The 19,968-nt window shown below is 40.3% G+C and overlaps 1 protein-coding gene across 1 annotated transcript in view; it reads right to left on the reverse strand.

Annotated features, from left to right (window-relative positions):
* Positions 1–19,968, reverse strand: part of ank1b (ankyrin 1, erythrocytic b) — a 251,906-nt gene that overhangs the window by 102,054 nt on the left and 129,884 nt on the right. The window contains exons 5-14 of the mRNA XM_062031115.1: positions 15,934–16,032; positions 15,401–15,586; positions 15,175–15,273; positions 13,159–13,257; positions 12,930–13,028; positions 12,432–12,629; positions 12,196–12,294; positions 9,488–9,586; positions 9,258–9,356; positions 8,974–9,171 (exon numbers count right to left, since the gene is read on the reverse strand). Coding sequence (XP_061887099.1) covers positions 8,974–9,171; positions 9,258–9,356; positions 9,488–9,586; positions 12,196–12,294; positions 12,432–12,629; positions 12,930–13,028; positions 13,159–13,257; positions 15,175–15,273; positions 15,401–15,586; positions 15,934–16,032 — 1,275 coding nt within the window. The remainder of the gene's footprint in view (positions 1–8,973; positions 9,172–9,257; positions 9,357–9,487; positions 9,587–12,195; positions 12,295–12,431; positions 12,630–12,929; positions 13,029–13,158; positions 13,258–15,174; positions 15,274–15,400; positions 15,587–15,933; positions 16,033–19,968) is intronic.

Here is a 19,968-nt window from a genome sequence, read left to right on the forward strand (position 1 = left end):
CCACGACTGCATATATCGGTTGATATCGGTATCGGTTGATATCGGTATCGGTAATTAAAGAGTTGGACAATATCGGAATATCGGATATCGGCAAAAAGCCATTATCGGACATCCCTAATTTATATCTAAAATCCAGTCTGGGTTTATTTTGGAATTACATTTGCCAGCGAGCACACAAGACATGGTCTAATCCCTAATTTTTTCAGTGACAAATGAATTGACCTGATAATTAACAGTATAACAACAAACAATACCTTTCAGTTACAATCCGCAGATCAAAATAAATTGTGTGATTAATCTGCATGTAAAGATAATTAATTATAAGTATTATACATATCAAAATTATAAGTAATAAGTATCAACATTGCAGCTTTTTTGTCATTGTTGTCTCTTTGCTCTTTTTCTGACATTTTAGTGTTGTTGTTTTTTTGTTTTTGTTTTTTTTTTTTTTTTTTTTTGCAAATATTTTTATTGAATTTTACAGTTAAAATCACATTTAACAGTCATACTTTGGTCACGCAAAACCTACATACAATCACACATCCACTCATAACCACTCACATGCACACTTGAGGAGAGAGGTGCACCTAAACTCCAACAATTCAAGGTTTACAGTATAAACATTATTAGAAAAGATACCCAGATATTGTATATATTTATCCATCCATCCCGCTCTGGCTCAGGATCAGCAGGCTATCCAGACCATAGCAAGATGGATGAACATTCCTCTGCATCAAGGGTCCTCAGGAAGTGATCCCAAGATCACCTCTCGAGGGCCTTTCCACCGTTCACACTTAAAAAAGAAAAGGGAAGTCACAGAAGTTGTTCAGATGTAAAACAATACAAAATAAAAAGTCACAAAAAATAAATACATAAATAAGCAAGTAAACCGTGGGAAGGCCATATCAGAAGTAACAAAAAACAAACAAACAATAATGTAGGATCAATACAGAAAATAATAAAGATAATAAAATATGAATACACCTACCAAAAAGATTCTTGTTTTTTTTCTTAAATGTCTAAATTATGATTCAATATATGTCAGTAAAGGTTTCCAAGTTTGTTCCCATTTATTCATACTTGCAGAGTTTATAAATCGTATTCTTTCAAGAGTCATTACATTCACAAGTTCATTTAGCCAGTTCCTGAAGTTGGGTGCAGATGGGCTTTTCCAGTCTTTGAGAATGAGTCTTTTGGCCAAGACCGTCCCAAGCAGCAACACGGCTGTAATATATTTTGGAAGTTTTTGTGTTTCTGAAGACCACCCAAACAAGATTATATCCCTGTCAGGGACAAGTTTTCTCTGATATACCCCCGAGTAAAAAAAGAAAATGCTGGACCAAAATGATTGAATAATTGGACATTCCCAAAACGAATGAGACAGTGATCCTTCAGCAGATTTACATTTATCACAAAGTGGAGATGTATCAGGATAACATTTGTGTAATAAGACTTTGGAGTAGTAAAAACGATGAATCACTTTAAACTGTATGAGCCTAAGTCTGCTGTTAATTGAGCAATTGTGAATTTGAGAGAGTGTCCGTTCCCATTGCTGTTTGGGTATTGTTATTCTTAGTTCCTGTTCCCATGCTCTTTTAACACCGTCTGCTGATGTCATGGGCATAATGAAGCAGCTGGCAAATTTGGCGATAAGCTTTTTACTTGTGGGTGATACATTAAGTAATTCTAAGAGAGGGTGTTTTTCATTTACCAGATGATACTTTGAAATGTTTTCTTTAATAAATGTTTTTGCCTGCAAGTAGCAAAACCAACTGAATTGGGACAACTTGAACTTGATTCGCAATTGCTCAAATGATGCAAGACTGTCCTCGACAAACATGTCTTTTATGCATTTAATTCCATTCAAGTACCAGTTAAAAAAAATTCTGTCTGTTATCGATGGAATAAATGCATGATTGTGAGACAATGGTGAATACATAGTTACATTGGAAATATTCAATAGTTTTTTAATTTGAGAAAGAATTTTGATAGAATTTCTTACTACTACACTATGGCTTGTTGAGTTAATAGAAGAGACTGGTTTAGTAAAAAGTAAAGATAGCAATGATGTGTAAGGTTTAACTAATGACTGCAGTTCCAATTTCAGCCACAAGGGAGCAGAATTAAGTGATTCATTCTTTGGGAACCCCATCTTCCAATAGGTCAATGCGTTCAGATTTGATGCCCAATAATAATTTTTGAACATTGGGAGACCCAGCCCCCCTTCCCCTGTAGATCTGAATAAGTGCTTTTTAGATATTCTGCGTTTTTTATATCCCCACACAAAATCTAGAACTAAAGATTCAAGTTTTTTGAAAAAATCTGCAGGAATTAGAATTGGTAAATTTTGAAAAAGATAGGTAAATTTTGGCAGGGTAATCATTTTGACAGCATTCACTCTACCCAACATAGAGAGGGGTAGGGTCTTCCAATACTCTATACACACTTTCAATTTCTCAAAAGCTTCAGTAAAGTTCAATTTTAGTAATGATTCATAATTTTTAGATATTTTTAAGCCGAGATAGGATATATAATTTTCTGCAACTTTAACTGGGTTTTGACTGATCTTAACATTATCTCCAAGGAACATAAGCTCGCTTTTGGACCAGTTTATTTTGTAACCAGATATTTTACCAAAAGAGTCTACATATTCTAAAAGAAGTGGTAATGCAATTTCTGGCTCAGTAAGTGTAACAAGTACATCATCTGCATAAAGTGAGATGAGACTCTCTGATGTGCCCACTGAAAATCCCTTAATATTAGAGTTCATTCTTAAACCAATAGCCAGTGGTTCTAGGGCCAAATTGAAAAGTAAGGGTGAAAGGCAATCGCCCTGTCTCACGCCACAATGTAATTCAAAACTATCCGATATTACATTATTAGTTATGACATATGATTTTGGTGCAAAATAAATTATTTTAACCCATTTTATAAAATTTTCTCCCAACCCAAATAATTTGAGAACATGAAGTAGATAAGCCCACTCAATTGAATCAAAAGCTTTATGAGCATCCAGAGTCAGGACGGCTGCCTTTTTGTTTCCTATGCAGTCCGAGTACAACAGGTTCAATAATCTCCGTACATTGCCAAAAGAAGGTCTGTCCGGGATAAAACCAACCTGATCCGGATGGATAATTTCTGTTATGTGCTTGCTTAACCTTGTTGCGAGTACCTTAGTTAGTATCTTATGGTCTAGATTGAGCAGGGAAATAGGTCTATAATTGGCTGGATCGAGTGGATTTTTTCCCTTTTTTGGTATTATACATATATGAGCTTCATACAAAGAGCTTGGAAGTTTATTGTTTACGAAAGAGTCATTTAACATTCTTAATATTATAGGGGACAGTATTTCACTAAAAGCTTGATAAAACTCTGCACCAAATCCATCTGGACCAGGGCTTTTATTCACGGAGAAAGATTTCAGTGCTTTTAGCAGTTCTTCAGTTGAAATAGTATTGTTTAAAGAATTCTGATGGTTTGGACTCAGTTGAGGTAGATTTAATGGAGTAAAAAAATCATTTAAATCATTAACCGATATAGCTGAACTAGATTTATATAATTCTGAATAAAAGTCTTTAAAGACATTGTTGATATCCTGTAAATCTGTACATGTTTCACCTGTTTTTGAGCATATTTTGTGGATAGCAGCTTTAGCTTGATCTCCTTTGAGCTGTCTAGACAGAAGTGTTTGTGGTTTATCAGATATTTCAAAATGTTTTTGTTTATTTTTCAGTAAGAGTTTAGATACTTCCCCGTGAAGAAGAGAATTGTATTCGTTTTTCAGTTTCAGCATCTTAATATAGTCAGACTGCAAAAGAGAATTTATATGAATTTCTTCCATTTCTTTAATTTCTTTTTCCAGTTCTTTATGCCTTTTTCTTACTTCTCTTTGTTTTGAGCTTTCAAATGAAATGATATATCCTCTCACAGTAGCTTTAAGGGCTTCCCACAATATAGAGTCTGAGACCTCTCCGTTATCATTCACCTCAATAAACTCTTGGATAATCTTGTTCATATACTCTTTAAAATCTTCATATAATAATAATTGTGGATTAAATCTCCATTTTTGTTTGGTTTTATGGAGATCAATTTGGATCTGCATACTCATAGGGCTGTGATCTGAGATGACTCTACTGTGGTACTCAGGATTACTGACATTGGAGAGAGCAGAGGCTTCTACTAAGAAGTAATCGATTCTTGTGTAAGAATTGTGTACAGCGGAGTAAAATGAATACTCCCTTTTATTAGGATGTTTTGTTCTCCATATGTCTATGATATTTCTTGATCTCATAAGATTATTAATGGTTTTAGTTGAGTTAGCAATTACATGAGATTTAGTTGACAATCTATCTAAAGTGGGATCCAAAAGGCAGTTAAAATCACCACCAATGTAGATATGAGAAGAGTTATCATCAGGAAGTAGACCAAAGACTCTATGATAAAAGTTTGAGTCATCTGTGTTTGGTCCATAGATATTCAAAAAAGTTACTGGGTAGGATGTAATATGACCATTTAATAAAATAAATCTTCCGTTAGGGTCAATTATTTTTGATGTAAGTATGAAAGGCACATTTTTGTGAAATAAAATGGCTACACCTCTAGCTTGTGAAGTAAAGGGTGCATGATAAACCTGAGATATCCAGCTGGCTTTAAGTTTGTGTTGGTTGTCTTTACAGAGATGTGTTTCTTGTAAGAATAAAACATCTGCTTTTAATGAATTTAATTGTGAAAAAACCTTCCCTGCTTTAATATTTTTAGCTAAACCCCTGACGTTCCATGAAACTAGTGTAATTTTTTTCTTATAAGTTGACATTAAAGTTTTTTAGGGTATTTTATCTTTACGTGAAAAAAAACCTTAGTAATTGGCAAGTTGAAATATAATTGTGCACCTCGTTCCTCCACATTCATGCTCAGATTCACACATACACAACACTCACACCCCAGTGTTCCCCACTCCCTCTGTCCCCATCGTGTGTAGTTCGATGTTTTGGAGTGAAATCTCCATGGTGATGTTATCCATACGACATCGTGTTGGTCGATTCCCCAGTCCAAAAGTCCCCCATCCCCACCCCCATCTTCAGGCGCAGGGCGCATGCTAGTAGTTGCGTTCACTGCTCCAAGCACTAGCTCAGCAGCGAAGTGTTTTCTTTTTTTTTGTTTTTTTTTTTTGTTTTTTTTTTGTTTTTTTAACTGTATATGACAATATGCTGCAAGCCAACAAAACTCGAGCTTCCCCCAGACCCCACTTTGGACACCCCTGCTGTACATTAATTGGCATTTGATTGAGTGAAAGGAGAATTTGATGGACTCTACAGAGAGAAACCACTGGTGTGATTTTAGACATGGAAAAAAAGTGCAAGATAGGATGTGGAGCGCCAGACAAGACGTCACGTCATGTCGGCCCAGAATTACAAGGGAGAAGCTGGTCAATGATTCTCAAGGAGCTGGAACTGCAGTCACCAAGTAAATCATTTAGTAACACTCTGTGCTGTAATGGATTGAGTTCCTGCAATGCCCACCAGAAGACACATGTACAGGCCTGTCTGAAGTTTGCCAGTAAACGAATGATTCAGACAAGGCTTGAGGGAATGTGAGGTGACCAAAATGATTTTTTTTGGGCATCAACTCGGCTTGACTAGTAGCCCAACAACAGCATTCCTAGCAGCAATATTTTGACCTGAACACTTGAAATTGGAGGGAAAAGTGAATATGGGTACCTGGCTTGAAAGAGCTCCTCTTTGTCATTGAATGTGTGCATTGCTTACTTCAAAACGCCTTCTGCCTAAATGTATCTGGTCACTAAAGTCTGTTGAAACAATGTTAATGTATATCGAAAGACATTTTAAATTTGTGGAAGAAAATGCATGGAAATCGTCATGATCTCTCATGACAGTTATTAGTTTCTGGTATTTATTTATTTGTCCCTGTCCAGTGCTCTTATTTCTGTTTCCATTTCCTGTTTGCCTCTTTTTTTCCCCACTAAATCTCTTGTCTGAACACTGGCTCCTTCACCTGTCCCTGATTGGCAATCAGGACACACCTGTTCCTGGTTAGCAATTAGGATGCTTTTTATGACAGTGCTGGATCATTGTGTTTTGTGTTGCCATGTTGCATAGCTTTTCCTATGCTTCTTGTGACTGTTAAGTCTTTTTTTGCACTTCCCCGCTGCAGTAATTTTTGTTATTACGCTTGCCTTCGCCTATTGTCTCTGCATCCTGCGGTCTAAACCAATAACTCCACACGAAACATAACAGGAAGAAAAAGGTATTTAAAAACAAGTCTAATCTGCTCAGTGGCCTTGTGGTTAGTGTCCGCCCTGAGACTGGAAGGTCAAACCCCGGGCCAAATCATACCAAAGACTATAAAAGGGGAACCATTCCCTCCCTGCTTGGCACTCAGCATCAAGGGTTGGAATTGGGAGTTAAATCACCAAAATTATTACCTAGCGCTGCCACCGCTGCTGCTCACTGCTCCCCTCACCTCCCGGGGGGTGAACAGGGGACGCCGTGGCGAAGTTGGTAGAGTGGCCATGCCAGCAATCGGAGGGTTGCTGGTTACTGGGGTTCAATCCCCACCTTCTACCATCCTAGTCACGTCCGTTGTGTCCTTGGGCAAGACACTTCACCCTTGCTCCTGATGGGTGCTGGTAGCGCCTTGCATGGCAGCTCCCTCCATCAGTGTGTGAATGTGTGTGTGAATGGGTGAATGTGGAAATACTGTCAAAGCGCTTTGAGTACCTTGAAGGTAGAAAAGCGCTATACAAGTATATCCCATTTATTTATTTATTTATAACATGGGGATGGGTCAAATGCAGAGGATAATTCCACCACACCTAGTGTGTGTGTGTGACTATCGTTGGGACTTTAACTTTAAGCAACCAAATATGTGAAAGACATCCTGTTGAAGTCGTCTGCACTAGAAGATATGTCTGACCTTTTTACTTGCCAACAACAGTCCCAGCAGACACAAGACATTGATACAACATTATTTATACATACATACATACTCCCCTCACCTCCCAGGCGGTGATCAAGGGTGATGGGTCAAATGCAGAGAATAATTTTGCCACACCTAGTGTGTGTGACAATCATTGGTACTTTAACTTTAACTTTAACATGTCCTTTAAAACTGACTTTGAAACATCCATCCATCCATCCATCCATCTTCTTTCGCTTATCCGAGGTCGGGTCGCGGGGGCAGCAGCCTTAGCAGGGAAGCCCAGACTTCCCTTTCCCCAGCCACTTCGTCCAGCTCTTCCCGGGGGATCCCGAGGCGTTCCCAGGCCAGCCAGTCTTCCCAACGAGTCCTGGGTCTTCCCCGTGGTTTCCTACCGGTCGGACGTGCCCTAAACACCTCCCTAGCGAGGCGTTCGGGTGGCATCCTGACCAGATGCCCGAACCACCTCATCTGGCTCCTCTCGATGTGGAGGAGCAGCGGCTTTACTTTGAGCTCCTCCCGGATGGCAGAGCTTCTCACCCTATCTCTAAGGGAGAGCCCCGTCACCCGGCGGAGGAAACTCATTTCGGCCGCTTGTACCCGTGATCTTGTCCTTTCGGTCATAACCCAAAGCTCATGACCATAGGTGAGGATGGGAACATAGATCGACCGGTAAATTGAGAGCTTTGCCTTCCGGCTCTGCCAATCCAGAGGTACCGCCCCGATGTCCACGCAATGCTGCAGAGTCTTGTCAACCAAGACAGCCCCACAGCATCCAGAGCCTTAAGGAACTCCGGGCGGATCTCATCTACCCCCGGGGCCTTGCCACATAGGAGCTTTTTAACTACCTCAGCAACCTCAGCCCCAGAAATAGGAGACCCCACCACAAATTCCCCAGGCACTGCTTCCTCATAGGAAGACGTGTTGGTGGGATTGAGGAGGTCTTCGAAGTATTCCCTCCACCGATCCACAACATCCGCAGTCGAGGTCAGCAGAACACCATCCTCACCATACACGGTGTTGATAGTGCACTGCTTCCCCTTCCTGAGGCGGCGGATGGTGGTCCAGAATCGCTTCGAAGCCGTCCGGAAGTCGTTTTCCATGGCTTCCCCGAACTCCTCCCATGTCCGAGTTTTTGCCTACACGACCGCTGAAGCCGCACACCGCTTGGCCTGTCGGTACCTGTCCGCTGCCTTAGGAGTCATATGAGCCAAAAGAACCAGATAGGACTCCTTCTTCAGCTTGACGGCATCCCTCACCGCCGGTGTCCACCAACGGGTTCTAGGATTACCGCCACGACAGGCACCAACTACCTTGCGGCCACAGCTCCAATCAGCCGCCTCGACAATAGAGGTGCGGAACATGATCCACTCGGGCTCAATGTCCAGCACCTCCCTCGTGACATGTTCAAAGTTCTTCCGGAGGTGGGAATTGAAACTCTCTCTGACAGGACTGACTTTTGAAACAATGATGCAAAATAGTTGTATTTGTAAATTGTGAAAACGTTGATGTCCAAAGTTGGATCCACGTTGTTGGTTGGGAAATGACCAAATTTCAATGGTTAAGTCAACGTCACAACCTGACGTTGAATTAACGTAATCAAAAAACACGTTGTTTCAATGTTGTATTTGTGTTGTAATACTGGTTGGGAAATGACCAAAATTCAATGGTCAAATCAATGTCAAAACCCAATATTGATTACGCGTCGTCAAAAAGCATGTTGTTTCATCGTTATATTTGAGTTGCTCAACGTCAGGACCTAATTCAACAAGTTCTCACGTGCCTGCTGGGGTTTCATCACCAAGTACTAAGTCACGTTTTGCTTGGGGATAACAAACTTTTTCCAGTCAATCAAATACAAGTTAATTCATAAGATTTATTCAAATTTCTGTGTTGATATTCTGTGTCTCAGTTCAAATCAACTTAGACTCAAAATAATAATTGTATCCCAATTGGAACAATCTTCTGGTGGGAGACAATTAATCATGTTCCTGTTCAAGAAATAGAAGGAATGACGCATGTGACTTTCACCATTACCTTGGTCATTTTGGTCTGTTGTGCTCCGGCATCTAACAAGATGCGAATGGTGTGAATGTGTCCTTCACGTGCAGCGATGTGTAAGGGTGTGTGGCCTGCCGTTGTAGATGAATCAGGATTGGCCTTGTGCTCAAGTAGCAGCTTGACCAGCTCCTTGTGTCCCATACGGGCCGCACAGTGAAGAGGGGTCTGGTCGTCCTGGAAATAGCAAGAAACAGGATATAGATAAAGAACCACAACACTTTGTTTCATGGCCGTGGAAATCAAAACAAGAGTGTGGGTACCTTCGCTTTGGCGTCCACTTGTGCTGCATTCTGCAGCAAGAACTGTGCAACTTCACAGTGCCCTGCCCTGGAGGCCATGTGGAGGGGAGTCTCCACTTTCTGGATACACAGTGGATATACACAATAGCATGTTCAACTCATGGGATATGCAATTGAGATCAGTTTATCATAAACTGTACTAGTTTGAGTAGTTTAGCGGACTGATGTAGTTACAGGGAAGATGTTCTTACAACATTGGAAGCATTAGGAGAAGCCCCTCTCTGGAGAAGGTTCTTCACTATGTTCAGATGGCCCATGAAAGCTGCTACATGGAGAGGAGTGAGGCCAGACTGTGCAAATAGAGACAGATCTACATGGTCAGTAACAGAGTGGACACATTTAAATATGCTGTTTGCAGTGACAGGCATGCACATAGGCCTGGACTGGACGATACACCGCCCCACAAATTATTACCAATAAACTATACTATTGTCAGCCTTATTTTAAAAACAATTCAAGCTCTAATGTAATCATACAGTAATACATAAAAATAGTAACCCTTTTAAACACAATATACTTCAATTTCTCATGAGTATTTTTGTTTGGAAGGAAGACACGATATAAAAACACACACAAACATGGCAATTTATCGAAAATTTTCATTTTCAATTGTCATACTAATTTATTGACCTTTTGATTATCAGCTCAAGGATACATGCAGCTGTGACCGCCAGTTATTTTTACCCGGGCTTGGTGGCAATTTTTTTTTACAAAAACGTTACTTCAAATTGTGACAAATATAGACATTTATTTGTTAAATCTGTTCTTTTTAAATCACTATTGGTAACACATGTTATGTATTTCGGCTTAATAAAAGTAATTTGGAGACGCTGTAAACTGCACCTTTGATAGTTTGAGTGAAGAGAAACATGTTTAAAGGAAAAGTCACAACATTAAAAAAAAATGTTTCATTAACTACTTGGGCTGTATCGATTTTGCCGTTTCAAAATTCTTACAATACAGTAATGTGGTGGCAGGCTACGGTATCAGATGAGAACTCGGAGTACTCCCATCAGTGTCGTTTTTTGAATGGGTCTATCTGAGAAGTAAACTACATCTCCCATAGTTCCCTGCACAGAGCGGGCAAGCACAGTGGGAAACTAATAAAAGTCAAGTGTTACCAACTTTGCGACTTTTTCGCTAAATGTGGTAACTTTCCAACTTCTCTAGTGCTTTTTTTTTTTTCTCCAAAAGGGATTAGCTACAAATCTAGCAACTGTTTCTAATGTTTTTGCGTCATGAAAACATGTATTACTCTGCAGTTAATGTCTTCAATGCCATCATCTACAACAAGTAGGGACTACAAGTTATACGGAAGCACCTTGATGAACCATCGCCAAGGAAAATATCCTTGATATAAAACCAGGAAGCCAGTGAGGCCAAACATCAATTTGTGAGTTATTTACATTACAAAAGCAAAATTGTCAGTTAATCAATAGTCTTGAAACCAATGCAAAAATGTCCACTGCTGAGGACACTGCTTTTCAGGAAGTTTAAACAGGGGTGTCAAACTCGTTTTCATTGAGGGCCACATGGCAGTTATGGCTGCCCTCAGAGGGCACTTGTAACAGTAAATACCACATAAATATTATTATTTATTAATCATTTTTATTTTTTTACATATCACTGAACATTTTTTGTCTATTTTACTGTATTTTTAAAAAAAATTGAGCATATACAGTAAATGGAAATGAAAAACAGTATCATTATTTTTACTGTAAATGCAACCATCATTTTACAGTATAATACTGTAAATGGAAAAACTATACCACAGCTTTTTTTTTTTACGGTAAAATTCTGGCATTAAACCTACCTGTTTTTTTTTAACAGTACAATAGTTTTTACAATGTACAATTTGATGGATATCTTGCTCTAAAATGATTAGTCAAGCCAATATTTAAGTACCTTTATTGATTTAAACTAAAACATGTTTGGAATTTATGGCATTTTAATATTTGTTGCAATATCATATCAAGTTTAAAAAACTTGAAATTACTTGCTGTACATGTATTTTTTCTGTCACAATGTAAAGTTGAATTAATGAAGTTAGAAAAGACGCATATTAATTCCAGGCTTTTGCGGGCCATATTTAATGATGTGGCAGGCCAAATCTGACCCCCGCCTTGTGTTTGACACTTGTGAGGTAAAAACTGAAAGACACCAAACTGAACTGATTATTGTTTTCTACTTGTTACACAGGATGTTTACGTTGTCAAATTAAAACACTCAACTGAAGTTTTCTTTTTAATTAATTTTCTAAATTGTATACACTTGATGTTACTGCATTATTATTCGCACTCCAAAATACCCGTTTGTAGTAATAAATATGATTAGAATATTTGAGCATTATGTTTGTGTTCAATTTCCTGACAGTGTGTTCTGTCATGAAAGTACATGACGGATTGGACTTTCTTATTTATTTTCCTGTGTTTGGTTTCATTTCCTGTCATAGTGTTATAGTTTGGGTTGTATTTCCTATTTGGTCTCTGTGCTTTGCAACACTTTCACCTTATGTCCGATGCCCTGTCAGCACACCTACATCTCATTGTTAATTAGTTCTATTTAGTTCCATCTTCTGGAGGCCAAAATATTATGTTGCTTTCCGAGTTCCTACAAGACCCGAGTTATTTTTATTCTGCCTGGTACCTAATAAAGCTACCTTCTGCTTGCACTTTGCCTATACTTCTCTGCATCCTGGGCTCACGCCAACTGTTGACATAGGGCATCGTCACAGTGTTCATCCTTAACCTCCTGCTACTTCATTTTAACACTATGGCATTTTTACAGAGTCATTTTTCTTTTTGACAATATCGCAATAATACCGTGAAAATATCGTACCATGAGATTTTGATAATGTTAAATCCCTAATAACTACACAGAACTGATAACACAGTCTCACCTCTGTGACAGCTTCTAAGGAAGCGGAGTGTTTGAGCAGCAAGTCCATTGACCGAATGTGGTTCTTCTTGCATGCAATATGGAGAGGCGTGAAACCATTCTGGACGCACAAAAAAAAATCCAACAACATCAAATATGTAAAATAGTAAAAGTAAAATAGTATCAAGGCAGTGTTTATTTTCTACAAATCTCAGGCATCATCTTTTTGCACGTAATAAACATCCAAAAAACAATTACCAGAGCTCGAGCATTGGCTTTGGCTCCCTTATCCAGAAGAACTTTGGCCATGCGATGGTGACCACAGTGGGATGCTACATGAAGAGGGGTTAAATGGTCCAGCGTGATATCGTCAATCTCTGCGTTGTATTGGAGTAGCTGTCTTACGCAGTCCATATGATCCCCCTGTGCTGACATGTGGATGGGGGACAGACCATTCTGCACAAGAGCACAGAGAGATGAGAGGAAAGAGATTAACAAACTCTCTGTCTGCATGTTGTTTATCATCTGCAGATCCACGGTAGAGGAGCTTAAAAACTAAAGTACTCAATAAACATACCAGTCCTTCAGAAAGTTCAATTAAAATGCCCAAGAGAATATAATTTTTATTGAGGCTGACATATAAGTTAAGTACCAATATACTGTGTGTGGGGGAAGATCGTAGTAAATCAAAAGAGTCACAAGATCCAGAGCGGGGAAACTTGCCGTATCAGATGAAAGAATCTCGTTAAACAATACCTTGGTTTTAGCTTGGATGGGAGCACCGTGTTCTAGCAGGATCTCAATGATGCGAACGTGTCCGTTTCTGGCTGCACAGTGAAGCGGAGTAAGTTCATCCTGTGCACACAAGCAAACAAAGTATTCAAGAAGGGGTGAGGAAGTGACAGATGGAGTGGATAAATATTTGGAAGCTAATAAGAAAGCATTGGTGACAAAAACAGAAAATTGCAACAGAACAATAAAGTACCTTAGTTTTGGCATCGATCTGGGCCCCTCTGTCCAGCAGGAGTCTGACCATCATCACATTGCCCCTCCTGGAGGCAATATGAAGGGGTGTAATGCCATTCTATTGATTAGGAGATAGGAAAAAATAGGTCAGTTGCATCGTTAATAACCATACATCATTTATGAAGTCAAAACATATACAGTACTGATAATATTGTAGGGCACACTCACCCCAGGTCAGTTCTAGCCTAACATGCTTTGAACTGACTGCCCCTCCCTACCCACCTGTTAACCTCACTCACACACCCTTAATTTAATCACTTCACAACCTTATAAAACTTTGTGGATTATTTCAAGTAGTCCTGTTAATTTCTACCGTGCATGGTGGAAGTTAACATTAATCAATGGTAGGAGGGACGGTTGAATTAATTACAAGAAAAGTCAACATTTAGCATGCTTTAGCATAGCTTGGGCTTTTACTTTGTGCAGTTCTTTATATTCTGCATGGTGGTGGGAGCGTGTCAGGGGGAACATGTCCCGTGCACTTATTTAAAAGGCAGTTTCTGACCGCCCGGAAGCTCATTGATTGGCTTTCTGATGCTGCTTTCTTGCCATTGTGATGCTGATTGACAGCATGCAGCAGTGCACAAATCAGCGGTCAGATGTGAGATAAGAGCGAGTCGGGATCATTCACAGTAGAGTAATTTTTGAGATAGAAATAATTAAATAAACATTTGCTGTGTTGCTGTGGTGAGTGAAATCACACACTTTTTCGGGGCGGTATAGCTCGGTTGGTAGAGTTGCCGTGCCAGCAACTTGAGGGTTCCAGGTTCGATCCCCGCTTCTGCCAACCTAGTCACTGCCGTTGTGTCCTTGGGCAAGACACTTTACCCACCTGCTCCCAGTGCCACCCACACTGGTTTAAATGTAACTTAGATATTGGGTTTCACAATGTAAAGCGCTTTGAGTCACTAGAGAAAAGCGCTATATAAATATAATTCACTTCACTTCACTTTTCAAACACTGATTTTGTAATATTACGGGTGTAGTTTACATACAGTACATTATGTCGAACCAGGAGGAGAGCAAAAATAGCTTGTAAAATTTCAAATAACAAATGACAGGGTGTGTCATTTTTTATAATAAATAGCCTTACCCAACATATTTATCATGGATATATTTACAGTGGCACTGTATATCATGTTGGGCTCCTGTCGTTTAGTGGTTTGAGTGCGCAATCATTAAAAGTAGAGTAAGACACAAAAATTAGATTTAAAAAAAAAAAATACAAAAATAAATGAATACAATTTAATTTTAAAAACATGGTTTGATTCCTGATAACATGATAAAAACATTTAAGTTGTGGATAATGTCATGATCTGGCACCTGTGTTGCCTGGTCTCTGCGTCACAGGGCGGAGCCACCTTTAAGCACACCTGATTCCCATTTCCAGTTCATTCACTTGGCGCCAGTAGATTCCTGATGGTTCACCCTTCCAGTCATGTTCATCTCCTTTGCTTTGGTTCCACTCATGCTTCTTTCCTGTGGCTCTTTACCGGCGCTGCTTTGTAGTGTTAACTGTTACCCCTCCACATCTTTTGTGTGTGTTTTCTGTTTTTTCACACCTTTTATGTGCATCCCGAGTTATTTTTCCTCATACTTTTTTGAGTGCACTTTTTGTTACTAATCTTATTATCTCCTCTGCGTTGGGGTCTTACTCAGACAAAGCCGATCGTGACAGATAGGCATTACTGTAATTGTTAATGTTATTTTTCACTAAAAATAAATGTGCTTATCATTTATTATTTTAATTCCAAAACATTCAAACAAACAAATTTAGGTTTAAGTCAAATTGTTTTAAAATTGTTTCACACAAATGAACAAGGAAACAAAAAAGGAAAATAATGCCTTAAATCCTCCAAGCCCCAGGTACACAATTGTGTCCCCCTACTTCTGTAATCCAAATGTTGTCCTCGCTTGGCAGAAAATGTTTGAATCACACTGATTGTGGGCAGGTTTAAAAAAAAGAAGCCGAGACCTTTGGGATGAAGTCTACGTTGGCTCCTCTGTTTAACAGCAGCTGGGCAACGCTCATATTCTCATAGTGGGCTGCGATATGGAGAGGTGTGAAACCAGTCTACAAAGAAAAAGACATGTGAGATTGAAAAACAGTTTATAAAAAAGTTACACATCTGAGTAACAAAACAATTGCAATTTCAACCGTTTTTACTCTAGTATAATGTAATCATAATTTTGTTAATAACCTTGCTGAGAACATCAGGATTGGGGTCGTTCTGCAGAAGCACGGCTGCAGTGCGCGTGTCGTCATTTCGAGCAGCGATGTGCAGTGCAGGGAGCCGGACCTTGCCTTTAGTGCCGTAGTTGATGAGCAGTGCTACAACATTTTCGTGGCCCTGCTGGAGGGCAACTGCTAGAGGAGTGAAGCCGTCCTGATGACAGAAAAGTAGGAGTGATGCAAGTGGAAAGGCAAAAAAAAACAATCACAGGCACTAATTTTAAATGCAGACAATCTAGTTCAATCCAATTCTTCTCTCTGTTCATATCTTTTTATAGCAACACTTTAAGAGGTATGCTGCATGTACTCATCATACTACTGCCATAGATGATGCATGTTTAAGGAGCATTTGTATAGATCAAGTCTTTACACACACACACACACACACACACACACACACACACACACACACACACACACACACACACACACACACACACACACACACACACACACACACACACACACACACACACACACACACACACACACACAACCTACCTCAGTTGGGAGACTCTGATTTGCACTGTTCTCAAGAAGGAACTTGACCACCTCGAGGTGATTCTCCTGTGCTGCCATGTAGAGAGGACTGAACCCTTTCTGTATGAAATGATATAATACAGGGTTGCAAATACACTGCACACGGAAATCAGACCCACACAGAACTTTAGGAAGCAAAACCTATGTGCCCTGCAGTCACATCTACAAGTATACAGTCACACAACGACTGAATCGGTGCCATATACGTCCACGGGAAATAAAATGTGTAAATGCATGAAAAGATGAACTGTAAAAGAATTATACGATTTATATAAAATATATATTTATACATTATTTTATTAAGCAAAGTGGCCTGTTTACTGATTGCATAGAATTAAACTACCTTGAACACTGAAAACAATTGCTGGCTGTCCTCACGTTACAATCAAATATGATCATTTAAATACTTAAAAAATTTAAAATAATGTTTTTGCATATTTGTGTAACTTTTTATTACAACTATATGTTAAATGTATTTACTTAAACAACAAATTGTTAAGATTCAAACTGTCCCTTGGTTTTCACTCATTTTTAACAGAAATTGTGGAAATTCCCCAAGTCACATCCGCAGGAAGTTGCGTGATTCAGAAAGTAAGCTTAATCCTTTATTTTTCAGTAGATGGTAAATTAAAAAGTTCAATTAAATGTGTTGAAACACTTCAATGTGCTAAGTGTCAACATGCTTTTAATATGAAGGTCATGCGGCTATATTTCATGTATTTGCTAATTTTATGGTAAAAACTCACTCCTGTTATTTTGAGTCCGGTTACTTAAAATGAGTGAGTCACTTATAGCTAAGGTACCTTATAATGTACAAAAATTAAATAAACTTGCCTGAGATGGGTCAATCTCAACGCGCGGGACACAACCCGAAAGCAGATACCATTCAATAAAAACGTAGGCAACAACTGTAATGAAGAGGAGACTATTTGCTTCACAAATAAAAGAACAGAACATTTTGAAGTGCATCGATGGGAGGGAAAAAGAAACTGAGATTTGTTCAAGAAGGTAGCTAAGAAACGTAGAATGCCGGCTCAATTCAGACTCTCGAGTAAAATACGACTGAGATGAAAGATAATGAAGCAGACATATTGAAGGTGAATAATAAAGCGTACACAAGCCTCCTCACGCTGCATTTGTGCACTCCAAACTGATTAACTTTGCGCACAACTGGCAAGATAGTCCAGAACAATAGCAACCTTCCTCTGGAACAGAATCAGTCAAGGCACGAACGGTCTTTTCCTTCCGATTTAAAACTCCTTCCATTAATCCACAGAGCCTTATGGATGATCTTCAAGACATTCAAAAGTTTTGTTTCTATGATTTTCAGCTGAAAATTCCTTTGAAAAAACTCTTCCGTCCGTCTTTCTTTGCACCAGACCTGCATCCGTCCCGATACATTCCTGGTAGTAGTGTCATGTTCACAGCGCAATCCAAGATTATTTCTTGATGCTGTCTACTATTTAACAGCAGCATAGTCGTTAGAGACGTAATATTTGTAATCTGTGCCAATATTAGAGCGGACAGTTAAAACAAGTTGTTAGGATCCGCAATGCCAAGGTTGGCCTTCGGCTGAATGCCAAGAAACTGATGTGATCACCTACAACATCTAAGCGGAACACCCACCTCTCACAACAACAGGAGGCACTGCTCTGAAGGAAGTGAATGACTTCAAGTACTTGGGCTCATGGGTCAACTCAACAGAGCAGGATCCAAAAGTGAGGAAGGCACTTGCATGGAGGGTCCTGAACGGCATGGCCAGTATGTGGGACTACAATCGCCCCCGAAAAATTTAACTCAGCTTCTTCTACGCGACTGTGGAATCTGTTCTCCCATATGGCAGTGAAAGCTGGACCCTGAAGCCAATCATGCAGAAGTCTCTAGACGGGGGCTACACCAGAAGTGCTCAACATCAGCAAGAGTACACATGTTACTAATGAGAATCTGTATGCTGGAATACACAGGGTGAGCGACAAAATAGCAGCCAGGAGAATGAGACTAGCAAGACACTGCCAAAGACACCAGGAGCTGTCAGCCAGCAAACTGGTACTGAGATAGCCAACTCATGGGCACCGGTCACGAGGACATCCCACTGTAACATATGTGGATGTACTCAAGAATGATGCGGGAGCACAAAGCACCAATGAGCTGGCCAGATGTTTAGAGAACCGGGATGACTGGAGACAACGATGGAAGGCTCGTCTGAGGACGAGCTAGAAAGATGCCTAGTACGATGTCACAGGTCAACCGGAAAAGCAATTCACTTGTCCCCGCTAAAATGAAATAAGCGCAAACGGCATATGACCAATAGTCGCATTAGAGAGTGTGCATGGACACTTGGACTTCACACGTAGGTGTGAAAATACAACAATTTAGACTTAGACTTCCTTTTATTGTCATTCAAATTTGAACTTTACAGTAAAGAAAATAACATTTTGTTGCATTAGCTCGTTTCAGTGCAGTATGAAAGAGCAATAAGGTGCAGTTATAAAATGAATAGATTACTGTACAGATAAATACATATATTACACTTTTTCATATGCATCCATGTTTATGGATGTATGTTATATTGTCTTTATATTCCAGCGAGTTAATCCGTTTTGGGGGTGGATTTGAGGGAATTATTTTGATGCGTTCAAGACTCTGATGGTCTGAACCTGGAGTTACTGCTACGGAGGCTGCGGAACCTCTTTCTAGAGTCCAGCAGTGAAAACAGTCCTTGTTGGGGGTGGGAGGAGTCTCTACAGATTTTCTGAGCTCTGGTCAGGCAGCCTGGATAGGAGGAAGAGGAGTCCTGATGATCTTTTCCGCCGTCCTCACCACTCTCTGCAGACTTCCAGTCTGAGGCACTGCAGGCTCCAGTCCAGACAGAGATGCAGTTGGTCAGTAGGCTGTCTATAGTGCCTCTGTAGAATGTGGTGAGAATGGGGGGAGGGAGCTGTGCTCTTTTCATCCAACGCAAAAAGTGCATGGGCTGCTGAGCTCTTTTTACAAGAGCGTGTGTAGGGACCGGGTCATATTGTCAGTTATCTGCACCCCCAGGAACTTGGTGCTGCTTACGATATCCTCTGCTGTGCTGTTGACGAAGAGTGGAGTGTGGCTGGACTGGTGTCTACTGAAGTCGACAATGATCTCCTGGTCTTGTCCACGTTCAGGACCAGGTTGTTGGTTCTGCACCAGTCAACCAGATGTTCACCTCCTCCCTGTAGTCCATGTCGTTGTTGTCACGGATGAGGCTCATTATTGTTGTGTCGTCCGCATACCTCACAATGTGGTTAGTAGTGGACCTGGCGTAGCAGTCATGGGTCATCAGTGTGAGTAGCAGCAGACTCAGGACGCAGCCCTGGAGGATGCCGGTGCTCAGGGAGATGGCACTGGAGGTGTTGTCGCCCACTCTCATAGACTAGGGTTTGTCTGTGAGGAAGTCAAGCAGCCAGTTGCATAGGGGGATACTGAATCCAAGGGGGGCCAGTTTGCTCACCAAGTGCTGCGGGATGATGGTGTTGAACTCCGAGCTGAAGTCCAGAAACAACATCCGCACGTGTGTGTCCTTTCCTTCCAGATGTTCTAAGCTCAGGTGGAGTGCAGAGGAGATGGCGTCCTCTGTGACGCGGTTAGGGCGATAAGCAAACTGGTATGGGTTGAATGTGGGGGGAAGTCTGGAGACAATGTGTTCCTTTATCAGCCTCTTGAAGCACTTAATCATGATGGGGGTGAGTGCCACGGGGCGATAATCAGAAGCGAACTATTTGAGAAATCAGACTAATTTAGTGCATGGAAACGTACTAAATGGCATCATTTTCCAACCCGTGGTGTTATGTTGTGGAACATTCAGCAGACTTTTTTCTGGGCAGTGTACTGTAGAAGTGCTCCTCCAATGCAAAGGTGCGATATGGTAGACGCCGGCAATAACTGTGATGGTGCGTTGGAATGATCCAGACGCAAGAAAATCCAGTGTTGTCAGAGTTTTTTTTCATGTCGGAGATATATTGATTC

This window comes from Entelurus aequoreus, linkage group LG21 (genome assembly GCF_033978785.1).
Source record: "Entelurus aequoreus isolate RoL-2023_Sb linkage group LG21, RoL_Eaeq_v1.1, whole genome shotgun sequence".
Lineage (NCBI taxonomy): Eukaryota > Metazoa > Chordata > Actinopteri > Syngnathiformes > Syngnathidae > Entelurus > Entelurus aequoreus.